At 52.7% G+C, this 14,738-nt stretch overlaps 1 protein-coding gene across 2 annotated transcripts; it reads left to right on the top strand.

The window, feature by feature from the left end:
* Position 1: 1 nt before the first annotated feature.
* On the top strand, positions 2-14,516 carry AIFM2 (AIF family member 2). 2 transcript variants are annotated; one of them, XM_080401352.1, is made up of 9 exons: positions 2-2,873; positions 6,317-6,375; positions 9,298-9,413; positions 10,815-10,934; positions 11,353-11,445; positions 11,760-11,868; positions 12,077-12,229; positions 12,993-13,193; positions 14,064-14,516. In XM_080401352.1, exons 1-9 carry the CDS (start codon positions 2,710-2,712, stop codon positions 14,216-14,218), a joined length of 1,170 nt encoding a protein of 389 aa, XP_080257478.1. In that variant the 5' UTR covers positions 2-2,709; the 3' UTR covers positions 14,219-14,516. The 2 variants fall into 2 exon arrangements, with proteins under 2 accessions (XP_080257478.1, XP_080257477.1); XM_080401351.1 differs by lacking the exons at positions 2-2,873; positions 6,317-6,375 and adding an exon at positions 8,136-8,419.
* Positions 14,517-14,738: the final 222 nt, after the last annotated feature.

Raw genomic sequence — 14,738 nt, 5'->3', positions numbered from 1 at the left:
AGCCTGGCGCCGAGCTGCCTGCCCACCCCCACCCCCCCCAGTTCACAATTAATGGATTTAAATGCCTATTTTTAGCCTGCTTTGCAGCGCATCCTTTTACTCCTCGTTTATTTTGGGTTACGGCTGCCCAAGGGAGAAGGCAGGCATTTTGGTGGAGGGTAGCAGTTGCCTCTGCCTAAGACTTACCGGGGGAGCCCTGAGGGGTCCCCACTGCCCCCCAGGCACGGCCAGCAGCCACACGCCACTTCTCCCCAGCCACAGCTGTTGGCCAAAAGCAAAAATAAGTAAGTAAAATTAGGCAGCGGCTGGCCACAGCTGGGCTGTGTTTCTGCCGGCGGAGGGTGGCCGGGAAGAACATGCTGGGCTCCAGCGACAAGCCACGGCTGGGGCGCTCACAAAAGCCGTGTTTTTGACCCAAGAGAGAGAACAGAGGCAGCATTGAGGAGCGCGGGGCCGGCTGGCGGGGAGCAGCCATGCCGGAGCCCTGGGCAGCCACCCGCCCGTGCCGGCTGGAGAGGTGTTCTGAGCATGGCTGCCTCGCTGGCTGGGAGCATCTGGCCTCAAGGTGTGAATTCAGGGTGCTCGATGCTGGCTGGCTGGGGAGAGGGGGCAGAAGTGGGCTTTTTCTTTGCTTTGAGCGGCGTGGGCAATACCGTCATCGCTCGCAGGCGATGGAGAGCAGTCAGCCCCCTCCCCGTCTCACACAGAGCTCTCGGCATTGCTAGCGGCCCTGGGTTTGCTGCCTGAATTGGGTTTTGTTTGGAGGCTTCCTGCTGGGTAAGTGGTGGGGTCACCGAGGTCGATCGGATACTCCACAGCTGCCTGCTGAGAAAAGCCCACGGAGCTTGGCCAGCACGAGGGGCAACGCGGCCAGACCCAGGGCAACAGCTACAGGCAAACGCCTCTCCTGCGCTTCTGCAAAAGTACCCGTTAGGTTGGCTTTGGCAAAGCAAATAAAGTTCAAATTAATTGCTCCTTTGCAGAACAGCACAAGGGGTAAATAGCTCTTAGCTGCCAGAGCTGGGAAGGGGATGTCAGAGGGGCATCCAGCATCCCCTTCCCATCCCACCATGCACGGAGGAGCCTCAGGGCTTGGGCAAAGCAAGGTTTAGGCGGCAAGGACAGGCAAATAAAGGGAAATACAAAGCAATCCGTGAAGGATGGGAGAACGGGGCTGAGCTGAGGCCAGAGGGGACGGTGACAACTGCCAGTTCTCACCTGGGCTGCCTGCACAGCCTCAGCCCTGGCTGGCTCCAGCCTGTCATTTCTAGCTAAGCACCAGCATTTCTTCCTGGACGCCCTCCAGCTTCCTGTCAAAAATGCCACAGGACAGAAAGAAAACGCACCCCCAACCCATGCAGATTTCTGCAGGGGCTAATTGCTCCCATTAAACCCACGAAGCCGTGACTCCCACACAGTGCCAGACGCATTGGGAAGCCACAAGGGACACACGGCTCCTTTTGAGACTAAAGCAGCTGAATTCTTCCTGTGCCAACTGGGGAGGTTTGTCCCCCCAGGAGGGGCACTGCCTGCTCATCCCACCCCAGCCACTGCCAGGCCTTACCCTGGTCCTTCTCTATAGGAGGAAATGCATGGATTCCGGAGGAAAAGCACATTGGGAAAGCCCCAGCAAGAGGCAATGCCATAGATTGAGAACATACCTGCATTCAGATGGGTCACACAGGAAACAGGAGCCACAGCAGAGGCAGCATCACCCTTCTTCCAACAACACCAATGCAAAAACACCCACTATCCTCCCTTCAAGGGATTCAAGCTTTCAGAAATAAAACAGCTCCTGAAAGGGTAAGGTTTGCCTTAAAACAAGCAAACAAATAAATAAAAAAAAACAACCTCCCACACCCTACTTCCCCAGCCCAAGGCTGCTCCCACCCCTTTATAACCTGCCCTGAGCAGGTCAGTGCCTGCAGCTGCGCTGCCTCTGGGCTCACCCGCTCAGCCTGCCACAGCTGTGTTTTGGGAGAAATTCAGGCACATTGTGGTGATTCTTATTGTCACCAGAGAAACACTTTCTGCAGGTAGCCTAGAACAGCAAGGGGACACGTGTCCTGTGGGACAGGGCCACTAGCCGAAGCCTGCTTCTCCTCAGGGTTATTGGAGGTGACACGAGATGATGGAGCACCAGAGAGAGCTTTAATAAATTATGTATGCACGGTTCCTTTCTAAATGGGATCTTTCTGGCTGATGCTTCCCTCTGCCAGTCTGATCCAGACTTGACTTTGAACAGCAGGTACACGCTGCTGTTTCTCTGCCTCCCTCTTGGAGACACTCGGGGCTTGCTGGGGCCACGCTGACGTCACTGGGCTTGCCATGGAGAGGCCATTCTTGCTTGAGTCACAAGATGCCTGGCCCACCAAGTAAGAGAGCAGTTGAGGCTCTGAAGTGCCACCTTAGATGCCACGCAGTTTAAAGGCGCCCAGGTGGCAAACTGCTAACATCAGCTGCCAGGGTGGATGCCTGCTGGGCCATGAAGCCAAGCCACCAGGCTGGCCCATGGAAATGCATAAAAAGGCCTTTTCCCAGCTTGGCACAAGGTTTGTCCCAAACATCAGAAGTCGTGGCTGCTCTGCTGGCTGTCCTGACCACCCCCCCCATCCTCTTTTCCTCACTTGCTCCAGCTCCATTTAATGGGATCGGATGAGCTAATCCCTCCTGTCCCCTAGCAGTGCTATCAGATGGGATTTCTGCACCATGCCAGAGGGAAACCCATTGCCCAAGCAATCGTGTGCCCTTACCAGCCCTGCTGGCTTCTGCTGGCGACCGGATCCACCCTTGCCCTTCACTCCATTGCAGTGCTTGGTGTGGTTCCCACAGGGAGCTGATGCATGGCTACGGCTTCACCACCCAAATCCCAGGTCGGTGGGGGGACCTGCGGGCCAGTGAGGGACTGGGGGCTGCAGCACACATGGACATTTCAGCATTAAATGACAGCCTTGTTTTCTGTTGTGTTTTTTTAAGAGACTGCATGCCTGACCAGACCACATTTCTTGGTCTGCATCCCATATTTATCCTGTAATTACACCTTCAGACAAAGGCTGCCTGTCTGTGAGACCGATTTTTTTAAGGACACAGTTTTATTATATGCTGTGCTTTCACTGTAATGAAATCTGGGGGGGAGGGAGGACATGGGGGGATGGAGACGGACAGGGAACAACTCCCCACAATTTGGGAGTGAAAGCTGTTCTTTCTTGAATCCTTCCCCAAGAGTGAAGGAGCTTGCCTAAGCCCTCACCCTTCCTATTCTTGGGGAAAACCGAACCGCTGACAACCTTACTGCTTCTCTACCACCCCATGAGGATTAATGCCACAAAACCCCTCTCCATGTTGTCCCATAAGAGAAACGTACCACGAAGCCACTGAGCCGCAGGCTCCACTGCCAGAGGAAAAGCCTTGCCCAAGATGTCTGTGCAATCCCTGTAGCCAGCCGGCTAAGCTGGATAAAGCTGTTGGAGCTCCTCGTTGCACCTGCCTGGATCACAGCACAAGGGATGAATTCCCACAAAATGGCATTTCCATGAAGTTCCTAACGGCCGCCACGCGCTTGGCTCTGGAGGGGTAGGGGAGATTTGCACCATGTAAAAACAAAGGCAGTTGTTGGACTTGTTTGAGCAGGGTTTTCCTCCGAGGGGAAGGAGAGCCCTGGCTCTGCCCGTGCGCACCCTGTGCTGGGGCCTGCCATGAAACTGGCCACGCTTCGGTTCCCCAAAGCCTGCGCTGAGGTGAGCCTCTTGAGAGCCCTAATTTGTAGGTGCCTGAAGACAGGTGAGATGAACCCTGTCACAAGAGCATGCTGAGCCTGGCGAAGTCGTCCTGCATGTGGCAGGAGGTTAGGTGGGAAATGAGATTTTCACAGTGCCCTGCTGCATTGCACAGGGGGAGAGGAGTTGGGGAGCACCTTGGCACGGAGCCCGCTTCAATCCCAGGAGCAAGGAGAACAGCACTGTGGCATTGCTCGGGGACAAGGCAGACCCCTGCCACCGGTTCCCCACAGCTCTCCTTTTGGATACAAAGTTCCACAGAATCACAGAGACTATTGCTTTTCACCTTTGGGGTTTTCCTGAATCCCTTTTCCACGTGGGATCCGCAACCAGTCTATGAGCTGGCACATACAGATGCATTGCCTATAGATACACGTGACTGGCTGGTCCAGCCTAACCAAAATAAGGTGACTTTGGTGCTGTGGTTTGTGGGAAGCAGCCAGCAGCTGGGCTTCTCAAGCTGATGTCACTGTAAGGTTTGTTGTGGAGAGAATAAATAAAATGGGACCTTCTTGACTTCTGCTAAAAGTAAATTTTATTCATAAGGTCTAAAATAGACGGTATCGATGTTTAAAAGTAGACAGGAACTGGTCTGAATTGGTTTTTCCAGGAATTCTTTGCATTGGAGTGACCTGATTCCACCCCAGCCGTGGCAGAGGTCCCCGAGGTGTGCAGGGGTGACCAGATCACCTGAACAAAAATGGGGAGCCCCAGGACAAGTGTGAAGACAGGCAATGCAGTTTGTCCAGTGGAGAGCAATCCCTTACCTCACCCCTGGAAGACACAAAAATACCCTTTCCCTGAAGCGCAGCCTTGAGCCGTGCATCTGGAAGGCTGCAGCGCTGCTGCTGCCACGGGGACTGTCGCAGGATGATGTGCAGGCAACGTCTGCGGGCAGAGAGAATGTGGTGCATGAGGCTGCTGATACAGAAGAGGACGAGAACGCTTGTCCTCGGGTTCTGCGGAGATAGCTGCTAGCCAAGACACACAGTAACAGTCTCCTTGGGAGCGATTACTGCACAGCAAGCTTGATGACATTTGTTGTCGAGTTCTGAATCATCTCTTTATTTTAAGTTTGCGAGTGACGTTTTCCCCTCCCGCATTGAGACCAGGAAGAGCTGCAGCTGGGACAAGTCTCCTTTGGTTTTATAGGAGAGACATTGCCAGTGGGGGGACAAACAGGACCCCACCAGCAGCTCAGACCTGCCCGGGAGGGATAGGGCCTTCGGGCCAGCCTGGGAAGGACAGCAGCTCTCTGGCAGAGGAGTGAAGGGGGGGACATTAACGCTTTTCCAGCCTGTTGACAGCTACTGCAAAGCTGAGGAGGCTAAGCCGCCCTGAGATGCTCATGGTGGGCATGACGGCTTACAGGGGGCTCAGGCAAGCACAGAGCAGCGGTGCTTGTGGCATCCTAAGGTCTTCCCATGCATCACCGTTGTACCCGTGCTTTGATTAATCATACTCAGAGGGATGTCTATTAGCTCTGGCTGATGTTGGATTAAACCTGATGAGGGAAGGATACAGACAGATACATACCCATGCTGCCTGCGTGGCGCCTCAGAGCTGCAGAGCTGGGGCAGGAGCATCCCGCAGAGCCTCTTCCCCACATCTCTTCCTTCCCACTGGACCCCTGCCATCCCACAGGGAGCATATCGTCCACAGGACAGCTGTGATGAAGAGGCCAGGGAGCCTGGAAGAAGCCAGAGCAGGCTGACTGCTGCCCCCAGCCTCCCCACAGAATAGATCACCAGCAGAAGACAAAACCCTCTCTTGAAGCTGACCAGCTTTTACTGCAGCCATCTGCTTGCAGCCAGCTGGAGAAATGTCATCAAAACAACATATTTCCCAGTGTTGAGAGCGCACCAGCAGAAAGCTCTCTCTGACCACAGTTTTGAGTATTTTAAGTTTCTTCCCGTTTACCTGAAGTTGGATGCGAGGTTTTCACAAAGGCTCCTTTTACCCCCTGTTTGCTTTGGGCATGCTTTTCACCACTGACCTTGTCTTGCTTGTGAGCGTCTCCAGCTCGCTGGCCCAGAAGCTTTTAACCTTATTTTTTGAAAGGTGACCCTGATCTTCTGGTGTATGATGGAATTCACCCAACAATAGCCCTCATTGCCTGGGAGCAAGCTGTGGAGGGCAGTCCTCGCCAGTGACTTTGTCTTAATTTGAACACAACCAAATCCACCGCTGGCAACGCCTTGGGACCCTTTGCCTTTTTCTTGGAGGCAGGATAAAGACATTTGTCTTGTAAACAGCAGATTTAGGGCAGGAACAGAATATTTTTCTTTGTGCCAGTCTGGTACAAATACACCTGAAGGGAGAAAACACTACATGATTGGGGAAAATAGGCAGGTACTCTTGGAGTAATTGAGTTCTCCAAGCAGTGGGTATGTGCTGTAAAATATATGCAAATGCCTGGCATGAAAAAACAAAAACTGCCTCTGTAAAAGCCAGAGCTGGGCACAAAGGTGCAGGGGAAGGGGGAGAGGGCAGTAGCATGTGGGAAGTGGCAATTCATCCTCAGTTTCCCCATCTTCTAGGACTGGGCCTTTGATCCAGCTTTGCTCCAGTGGGATGAAATGCCAGGGAAGTTATGCAGGTAAGGACAACCCTGCCAGGAGGGGGATGGGTTCACACACGTGGGGTGTGAAGCAAGCCAGCCTACGTAATTTGAGGGGAGTTTAAAAATCAGGGTTTGATTGCTGAGTTCATCCCTGCAGAAATGGAGGCGAGTTTGGGTTTTTACAATTTTTGCATTGAATTACTCTTTCCCAAAGCTGGCCAACGCCAGGCTATCGCAGCAGCCTCCTCAGGATCAGTCCCATGCAGGTACCTGGAGAGAGAACAGGGAGCAGATAGACCTGGAGCACTGTTACCCTGGGGACACTTCCCAGCCTCTGGACGTTTGTAGCTCCTGGATTTCCTGGCTGGAACAGGTGCCTCTGTGTTTAACAGCTCTGGAGGATTTATATTTTCTGGATTGATCAAAATTATTTTTCCCCCAATGAAAATTCTAGCATCCTCCAGCTGAGTCCTGTGTAACAAAAAGCACAAACCTGCCGTCAGCTTATTTCAGCAGAGGCCGTGGGCTTTCCTACCACGGACCTGCCTCCACTCCCAGCCTTATCACCGGCTGTTCCGTCCTTCTGCCCCCAGCTTTCTGCCAGGCTGCAGAGTGTGCGGTGCAGAACGTCTCGATTGCAACCCCTTTGTCACCCTTCTCGAGCCCCTGAGCATCTGGTGCCGCATGCAGGGCTTGGACACTCGTGTCCTCTGTACCAGGTCCCCGCGGCTGAGCTGGCGGCACCCTCTGGCGGCAGCCCTGAGCCCAGTGCTCCTCCTGGAAAAGATGCCGAATCCTTCATCATCTTCCACCCACGCGCTTGGGGGAGCGTTGCTCGGGTCCCCGCTGGGAGGGCCCAAAAGATGCCGGTTCCTTCATCATCTCCCACCCAGGCGGTTCGGGGAGCGTTGCTCGGGTCCCCGCTGGGAGGGGGGTGTTTGCTGGAGGAAGGAGGAGGAGCAGAGGGAGCCCTCAAACCACCGCGGGGAGGGGAGCGCGGGGGCAGCCCTGCCGGCTCTCGGCAGCGCTGTGCGCAGCAGCTATATTTATCCACGTGGCCGGCAGCTATATTTATCTGGAATGCCACAGGAGCCAGAAGTCTTCAGGGCAGTTTCAGCGCTGTGGAAGAACACAATTTGGATGTCCTTTTTACTATAAACCTTCTCTGCTCCCCTTCTCCAGGGGTCTTGGCCACCTCCCCGGCCCTTCCCTGCTCCTCCTTACATGCCACCGTCTCCACCACGGTGGTGCTGGGCTCGTCGCCCTCGCACAGCCCTCTCCGGGCTCCCTCTCCCGCCGCCCCTTGGAGCAGACACATCTTCCCTTCTCCCTCCAAGGGAGCGGTTTGCCTTGCTGTGGGGAGCGGGCCATCCCCGGGCTGCCTTACCCACGCAGCCCACAGCCCCCCACCCACCGGGCTGGGGGCGTTTTGCTCGGGACCCCCTGGGAAGGGGGCTTCGGCACGGGCCCGGAGGAGCGAGGGGCGGAGGGAGCCTTCAAGCCATCACGGGAGGGCGTGCACGGGGGCCTTAAAGCTTAAACCGCCAGCCCTTCGCGGGGAAGACCCCGGCGGTGCCCCTCTCACGTGGAGCACGTATGGGAGCGGACGCGGAGAAGGTGGCAGCTCCGCGCTCGGGGCTCCGGTGCTCCCCTGGGCGGGCCGGGCGCCCAGGCGGGAGGCAGCGCCCCGCCGCCCCGCAAGGCCGAGGCCCGCAGGCCGCGCTCGGGCTGCGCTCCGTCCCGGCGCCGCCCAGTCCCGCCGGCAGCCTGGCTCCTCCCGCCGCGGGGAGGCGGGCGGCGGGGCGGACGTGCCCCCGCAGCGGGCCCGCCCCCGGCTCCCGGCGGGGCTGCACCGGGCGCGCCCCGCCCCGCCCCGCACCGCGGCGGGGCAGGCAGCGCCGCGCCATGGGGTCCCGCCTGTCCGTGGACGGCTCCGTGCGGGTGGTGGTGGTCGGGGGCGGCTTCGGGGGCACGGCGGCCGCCAGCCTGCTCAAGGCCTGGGCCATCCCCTTCGTGCTGGTGGACGCCGGAGATGCTTTCCACCACAACGTGGCCGCGCTCCGCGCCGCCGTGCAGAGCGGTAAGGCACGGCCCTGGCCCCGCGTGGTCCCGGTGGGCCAGCTCAGCCCCACCGGTGGCTGCAGCGGCTCGGGGGTGCGCGGGGAGGACGGAGGGATGGGGTGCTGCAAGTGCCTCCTCCGCCCCGGTGATGCTGAACGACTTGGTGTTTTCCATCTGGAAAACAAATACTTGGCTCTGCGAGGACCTGCGGACCGTCTGCGTTAGGCGAACTGCATGTCCGCTGGGAAAACTGAGCAAAAACTACTGGAATGGGCCTTCTTTTTTTAAACTTCGAGTTTAGAAGGTGACTAAGCTAAAACTGGCGGCAGCTGGAACGGGTGAATAATGTCTGTGTCTAGCACTTGAAATGTCGAGCAGCTCAGCAGCAAGGCCCTGGGTGATAAAATTGTCAGCGAGCTGCTCAGGCTTGTCTGGGACCTCGCTCAGGAGACCGGGCTAACCCCATTACTCCTGTCACTGGGGATTTAGGTGGAAAATCTCACGTTCAAGGCTGGGAGCAACCATCAAAAGGATGTCGAAAGCTCTAAGAGGCAGATAACATGACAAAAAGCCTCTGACGTCCTGCTTGAAATGCTCTGGACCACAGTGCAGCACTTACTGGCAAACCAGTACAGGAAATTCTGTATGGGGAGCAGAGACAAAACAACCTAGCCAAGGGTGTCACCCGGCCTCTGAGGAGCTGGTCTTGTCACCAAATTCGAGGCAAAGGTCCTGGAGCTCATTGCTTGGCAGAGATACTGCACAGCAGAGGCCAAGCCTGTGGTCCCAGGTGCATACAGTCCTTTTGTCTGAGCAAGGATGGCATGAGGGGAGAAGGGAAGAGGGGTTCATTAGCCTCCACAGAGAGCTCCTCCCTGTTGTCTCCTCTTACCACAGGATTTGCCAAGAAGACATTCATCTCCTACTCTGTCACCTTTGGGGAGAGCTTCCGCCAAGGCAAGGTTGTTGGCATAGACCCTGGAAGGCAACAAGTCTTGCTCAGTGATGGCGAGGTAGGTGATGCAATAACTTGCAATCAGTAACTTGGCTGCCTTATGGCATCACCTGCTAATGTGCAAGAGCCAGCCTTCAGCAGGGTGTGTTGCGAGTCTCTCCTCTGCAGCGTTGCTCTTCAGCTATGTCATGGCTGTGAGAATGCAGTACTCCAAATCTAGGCTCTGTTGGTTTTGACTGGTGACGTCTGGTTGGAGAAATGACTTGGAATTTAGTTTTCAGACTGCTGTCAGCTTGGAGTCCTCTGGAGGGAAAGAGCGAGATGAGCAGGACCACAGGGCACCTCCAAAAACTGCCTCTGAGCAGGAAGAGGAGTGTAGCTTCTTATCTGCCGGGGAGGGGGTGTGCGTGTGCAGGACACAATCCTGCTCTGGGAAAAACAAACAGAACTTTTGCCCTCGAGTGGGACGAGAGCTGGGAATGCTGTTCGGTTGTGGCAAACATCCCAGTGTCTCCTACAGTATAGGTCAGCTGAGCACGTGAACCCTGACCGATCCAATACCCCTGGGCTGAGAGTTCACATGCACAACAGGGTTCCTGTTCTCGTGTAATCCTCTGCTTGGCTGAAACGCCTGACCCCAAACACGCCAATGCCCAAGCCCTCTGCAAGGGCACTGATCGCATTCTCTAGGTTTCTGTCACCTGTGGGCAGATACACAAATGCTCGTGCTTAATACTGGCCCTGTAAGTCTAGGGGGTAGCGAGGAACGAAACCAGGCAGAGAAGCAGCCCCCCAGGCATCTAAAACCAAGAGGCGATGTGGAGAAAGACTGTAGCATTTACTCATCCTGAAGAGCCTGGCAACAGAGACCATCTTTCCCTGCACACGCTAAATGGCACCTCCATTCTAGCCAACTGGCCTAGAGCTATGTTGGGATGTGGGCGAGCGGTAAATACCACACCCCATCTAGTGCTCAGATAAGCTTTTATTCTTAGAGGTGGATTTAGAGCTCAACCATTAACCCTGGAGCTCAGATCCTTATCAGATTGCAGGAAGAAATATGGGCAGCAGCTCCGATAACTTTTCAGCCAGAGCATCTCAGCTCTGTTCCGATGAAGGTGAATGACAGAAGCTAGTATCTGGAGCCAGCTGTGTTGGCAGCTTCTGAAAATATCAAGTTATTTCCTATAACTTTATGGCAATTTTATTAAAGCTCAGCTTACCTGAAGAACGACGCTTCTTTCAGACTTCTTCCTCAGACTGAGGAAGGCAGTTACTTGGTGTCACCTGTACCAGGTCTCTTCCCAAAGACACTTTCTGACAGTGGCAAGTACTTTCCTGGTTATTGGTGAGGGCTGGAGGAGAGGGAATGGGCGAATAGTACCTATGAGGTAAGAACTGTGTGCTAGGCTCTGTTTTTAAGAGGCCTAACATCCTACTCCACCTTCTGCCTTCCCAGGAGCTACACTACTCCCATCTCATTCTTGCAACAGGCAGCGATGGGCCATTCCCTGGGAAGTTCAACAAAGACATTGACATGGAAAGTGCCATCCAGACCTATGAAGACATGGTTAAAGAGGTGAGGAATCAACTTACTTCCTAGGAAGTGTTGCCTGCCTTTGTTCAGCTTCCCTGTCCCAGACACCACTATGGGTATCTGGAGCCATCCATGTCTAAGAACAAGAGGCTACACGATGCCTGCAGGGACAGACCAGGACAAGGAACATGTGCTAGCTTGTCTGGTGTTGAGCATGCCCCAGGAGATCAGCTGTTTGCACAAGGGGAAACCTGAAATGCTGAATGGTCTTGCAGCGTACACATGAAGAGCGCACGGGGTTCTCATTTTTTTTTTTTGTTTCCTTTTAACGAACTACGTGGTTTATTGCTGTAGGGCCGGTGCTGTACCTCAGAAAGGTCTGTTCACAGAGTGGCTGTAGGTATCTGGCTTCCCGCACTTAACAGTTCTCTTGTAACACGAGTTTCCTCTTTACTTCAAGATTGAGAAATCTGAGCGCATACTGGTAGTGGGAGGTGGTGCTGCTGGAGTCGAGATGGCTGCTGAGATCAAAACAGAGTACCCAGCCAAAGAGGTAGTAGCATATTGGTTACAATTAACTTCATCCTTGTTTCTGAGACCGTTCTTCTGTGATGGTCCTGCTGGATCCTACAGATCACTGTAAATCAGGAGTTTCCAGGCAATGGCAGCCTTCACCCCTACTGCCTCCTCTTCTGAGAGCACCCTGTAGCCCATCCCCAGCAATTACTGGCACTAGATGCCTTTCACTGGCTCACTTTCCCTGGGCGTTCAGTGGGGTGGAAGGAAGCTAGCTATAGCTGCTCCCGCCTGGATGCGGCGAGTCCTGTCCCATTCCTGTGTCCCCGTTTGCTGTTTTGTCCCCAACAGGTCACCCTCATTCACTCAAAAATTGCACTAGCTGATGTGGAGCTGCTAGATAGCGTCCGTCAGGAGGTGAAAGAGATTCTCCTCAGAAAAGGAGTGCGCCTCTTATTAAGTACGTACTTAATAATGTCTCTGAAGGTCAAGACTCTGAAGCTCTATAAACTGCTCTTCCTTTATCCAGAGCATTTCCTTCTCACATCCTCTTTCTGACTTTAACTAAGCATGGCTCCCTCGAATTCCCGTTTCTCTAGATATATCTGGGCTGGCTGGGAGCGGCAGCCTAGTAAAGGTTTGTGACCCGAGGTGTTCTCTTGCAACAGGTGAAAGGGTCAGTGATGTGGAAAATCTCACACTAAACCAGTTCCAGAAGGACATGGTAGTAAGGACAGAAAAAGGCACCGAGGTGGTTGCCGATATGGTGGTCCTATGCACAGGCATAAAGATTAACTCTTCAGCATATGCTGCTGCATTTGGTAAGTGAAAAAAACCACGCTGGGTGGGGAGAAGCAACAGAGTTCTTCAACATCTTGTACTTGAGTACTGTGAAGTTAGGAATCAACCTCATACAACCTGCAGTGGTTATTCCATGATACAGCAAATGCTCCAACATCACATTAAATACTTAACTGTGATATGTGACCTTCAGAAGCTTACAGACCATAGATTAAGTGGCCAACAGTCTTCTCCAGCTTCTGCTAATACCTCCAAGGAACCTTAGTGTCCTAGTTCAGCATGAGGCAGGTGACACATAGATGCTGATGGTAACTCCTGCTGTCAAGGCCAGCATTTCATTCTAGATACAAGCTTTCTGAGTTCTGCGCAAAAATAGGCCCAGCACCTTCAGCGTTTTCGCTGAACTATCAGTGTCACAGGGCGTTCAGCCAGTTAGTTATTTGGTGATACATTTTCAATCCTCTCACAGCTCAGTTTCAGTTATGGCACTACAAATACGGAGCAGTATGACCATTATACAGTCTCTTTCTCACGCTATGTATGTGAGCTCTAAATGTTTCTCAGTGTTTCTACTGCAATACCAAAGGATGAGTCATTGCATGAGACTGCAATAATTAACTACAGCCAGGCAAAAAGCATTTCTTCCCTGACATGTAGCAAAGATGGCGAAACCCAAACTCCTCACTTCATGTCAATATGTTTGATAACATCATCAGCATTTTGGGGTCTCAGGCCACAATAAGCAACATGCTCCTTCTAAAAACTTACTGTTTGGAAAAACAGGGGACAAAATGGCAAGTAACAGCGCTTTGAAAGTTAACAAGCACCTCCAGCTGGAAGGTTATGAGAACATCTATGCCATTGGGGACTGTGCAGATCTGAAAGAACCAAAGATGGCCTACCACGCTGGGCTCCATGCCAACATTGCAGTGACAAATATCATCAACAGCCTGACACATAAGCCTCTTAAAACCTACGAACCAGGTAAGGTAATCTACCACCTGGCCTTAGCTGTTGGGCTGCTTTTCTGCAGGGCACAGCTGTTAAACACCTACACATCAGAACTTGCATGGGACACTGATTAGAGGTGAAGGAACTCACAGCTGGGGGTGACTATAAGCTTATAGCTCAGGCTTCATCCTAGTTCTTGCCAAAGATGCTGTAGACATTAGTTACCTGTGTCAGTCTACAGATGTAACGTGTCCTTTCTTCACTAATGTCTTCCTGATATATCTACTTGTGGGTGTCTGCTACTCATGAAACTTGCTTCTTTTTCTTTAAATTGCTTACTGTCCAATTGAATTCTAGGAACAAGATGACTTGACTTTCTCCTCCTTTCTCCCCTTAAACTATACCACAAGCACAAACTGAACAATATAGTCTCAAAAATCTAGCGAGGTGATGGGTCTCATTAATAAACAATTGATGTAAATGCTTGCCATAACTATGTTGAAAGCTGTTCCACATGGATAGAGGATATCTGGACAGCAATTTGGCTTTTAAAGGCTGCTCTGATTATTTACGTTTCTTTTTACATAAATTTTGTTGTTTACCTCTTGGACTCCCTTTTGGGAGGAGAGAATCATTCTACACCATGCGCACAGACATCCCAATCCTTCAGCAATCCTATTACTGAAAGAGGTAGAGCAGATAACAGAGAGAGCTGTGAGTAGTTCTCCTTGGGTCTGCTTCTTTGTCATTCAGCACATGGGTCCTGTGCTTAGCTTGTGTGGGTATGAGGCAGGGAGGGGTGGGAAGGGAGGGATTTTGGAGGAAGTACAACACCTGCATGTAGTAAGGTTTCATACTTAGCTTTAAAACTGCTTAACTTAAACCTCTACATCTTCTTTCCAGGGTCACTAACGTTCCTGCTTTCAATGGGTAGGAACGATGGTGTAGGACAGGTGAATGGTTTCTATGTGGGACGTCTCTTGGTGACCATTGCTAAGAGCCGGGACCTGTTTGTCTCCAAGAGCTGGAAGACAATGGGACAGACAATGCCCTCTTAATAGGGTATCAGCAATAAACCAGCAAGGAATACAGCAATTGGAAGAGGGTGAGGGTGCACTTATATTGCTTGGGCAGACCACTACTGTCTCCTGCAGCACCTCTTAAAACCACCTGTCCACATGCTGCTTTAAAGGTTGCCTAACTGTAAAGGGGAAGGAAGCACCTTCCAAATGAAGCACACAGAAGTTCTCATGATAAAAACCAGGGGAGGTATATTTCTTTACTTCCCTGTTCTAGCTCTGAGCAAGAAACTTGGTTTATCTTGATTAGTAACAATAAACACTGTAGTTTTCAAAATCTCTGTGGTTTGTTTGTTATGTAGTTTTTCCCTGGATTTCTCTCCTCTTACTCTTCTAAATACTACCTGCCTCTTACAGATCTGCAATCTGCTCTGCAGCATGCAGGAGGAATGGCTAAAGCCTTGAAGAGGCTATGGTAACCTGGAACTCAACAGAATATAATGCAGCTTTGTGTCAGCATCTCCACAGCAGCTTTAATTATGTCACATAGCTCTATGCT

The sequence above is a fragment of the Falco punctatus genome (genome assembly GCF_963210335.1).
Source record: "Falco punctatus genome assembly, chromosome: 9".
Taxonomy (NCBI): Eukaryota; Metazoa; Chordata; class Aves; order Falconiformes; family Falconidae; genus Falco; species Falco punctatus.
The sequence above is the reverse complement of the archived record's forward strand: the minus strand, read 5'-3'. Positions and strand labels throughout refer to the sequence as shown.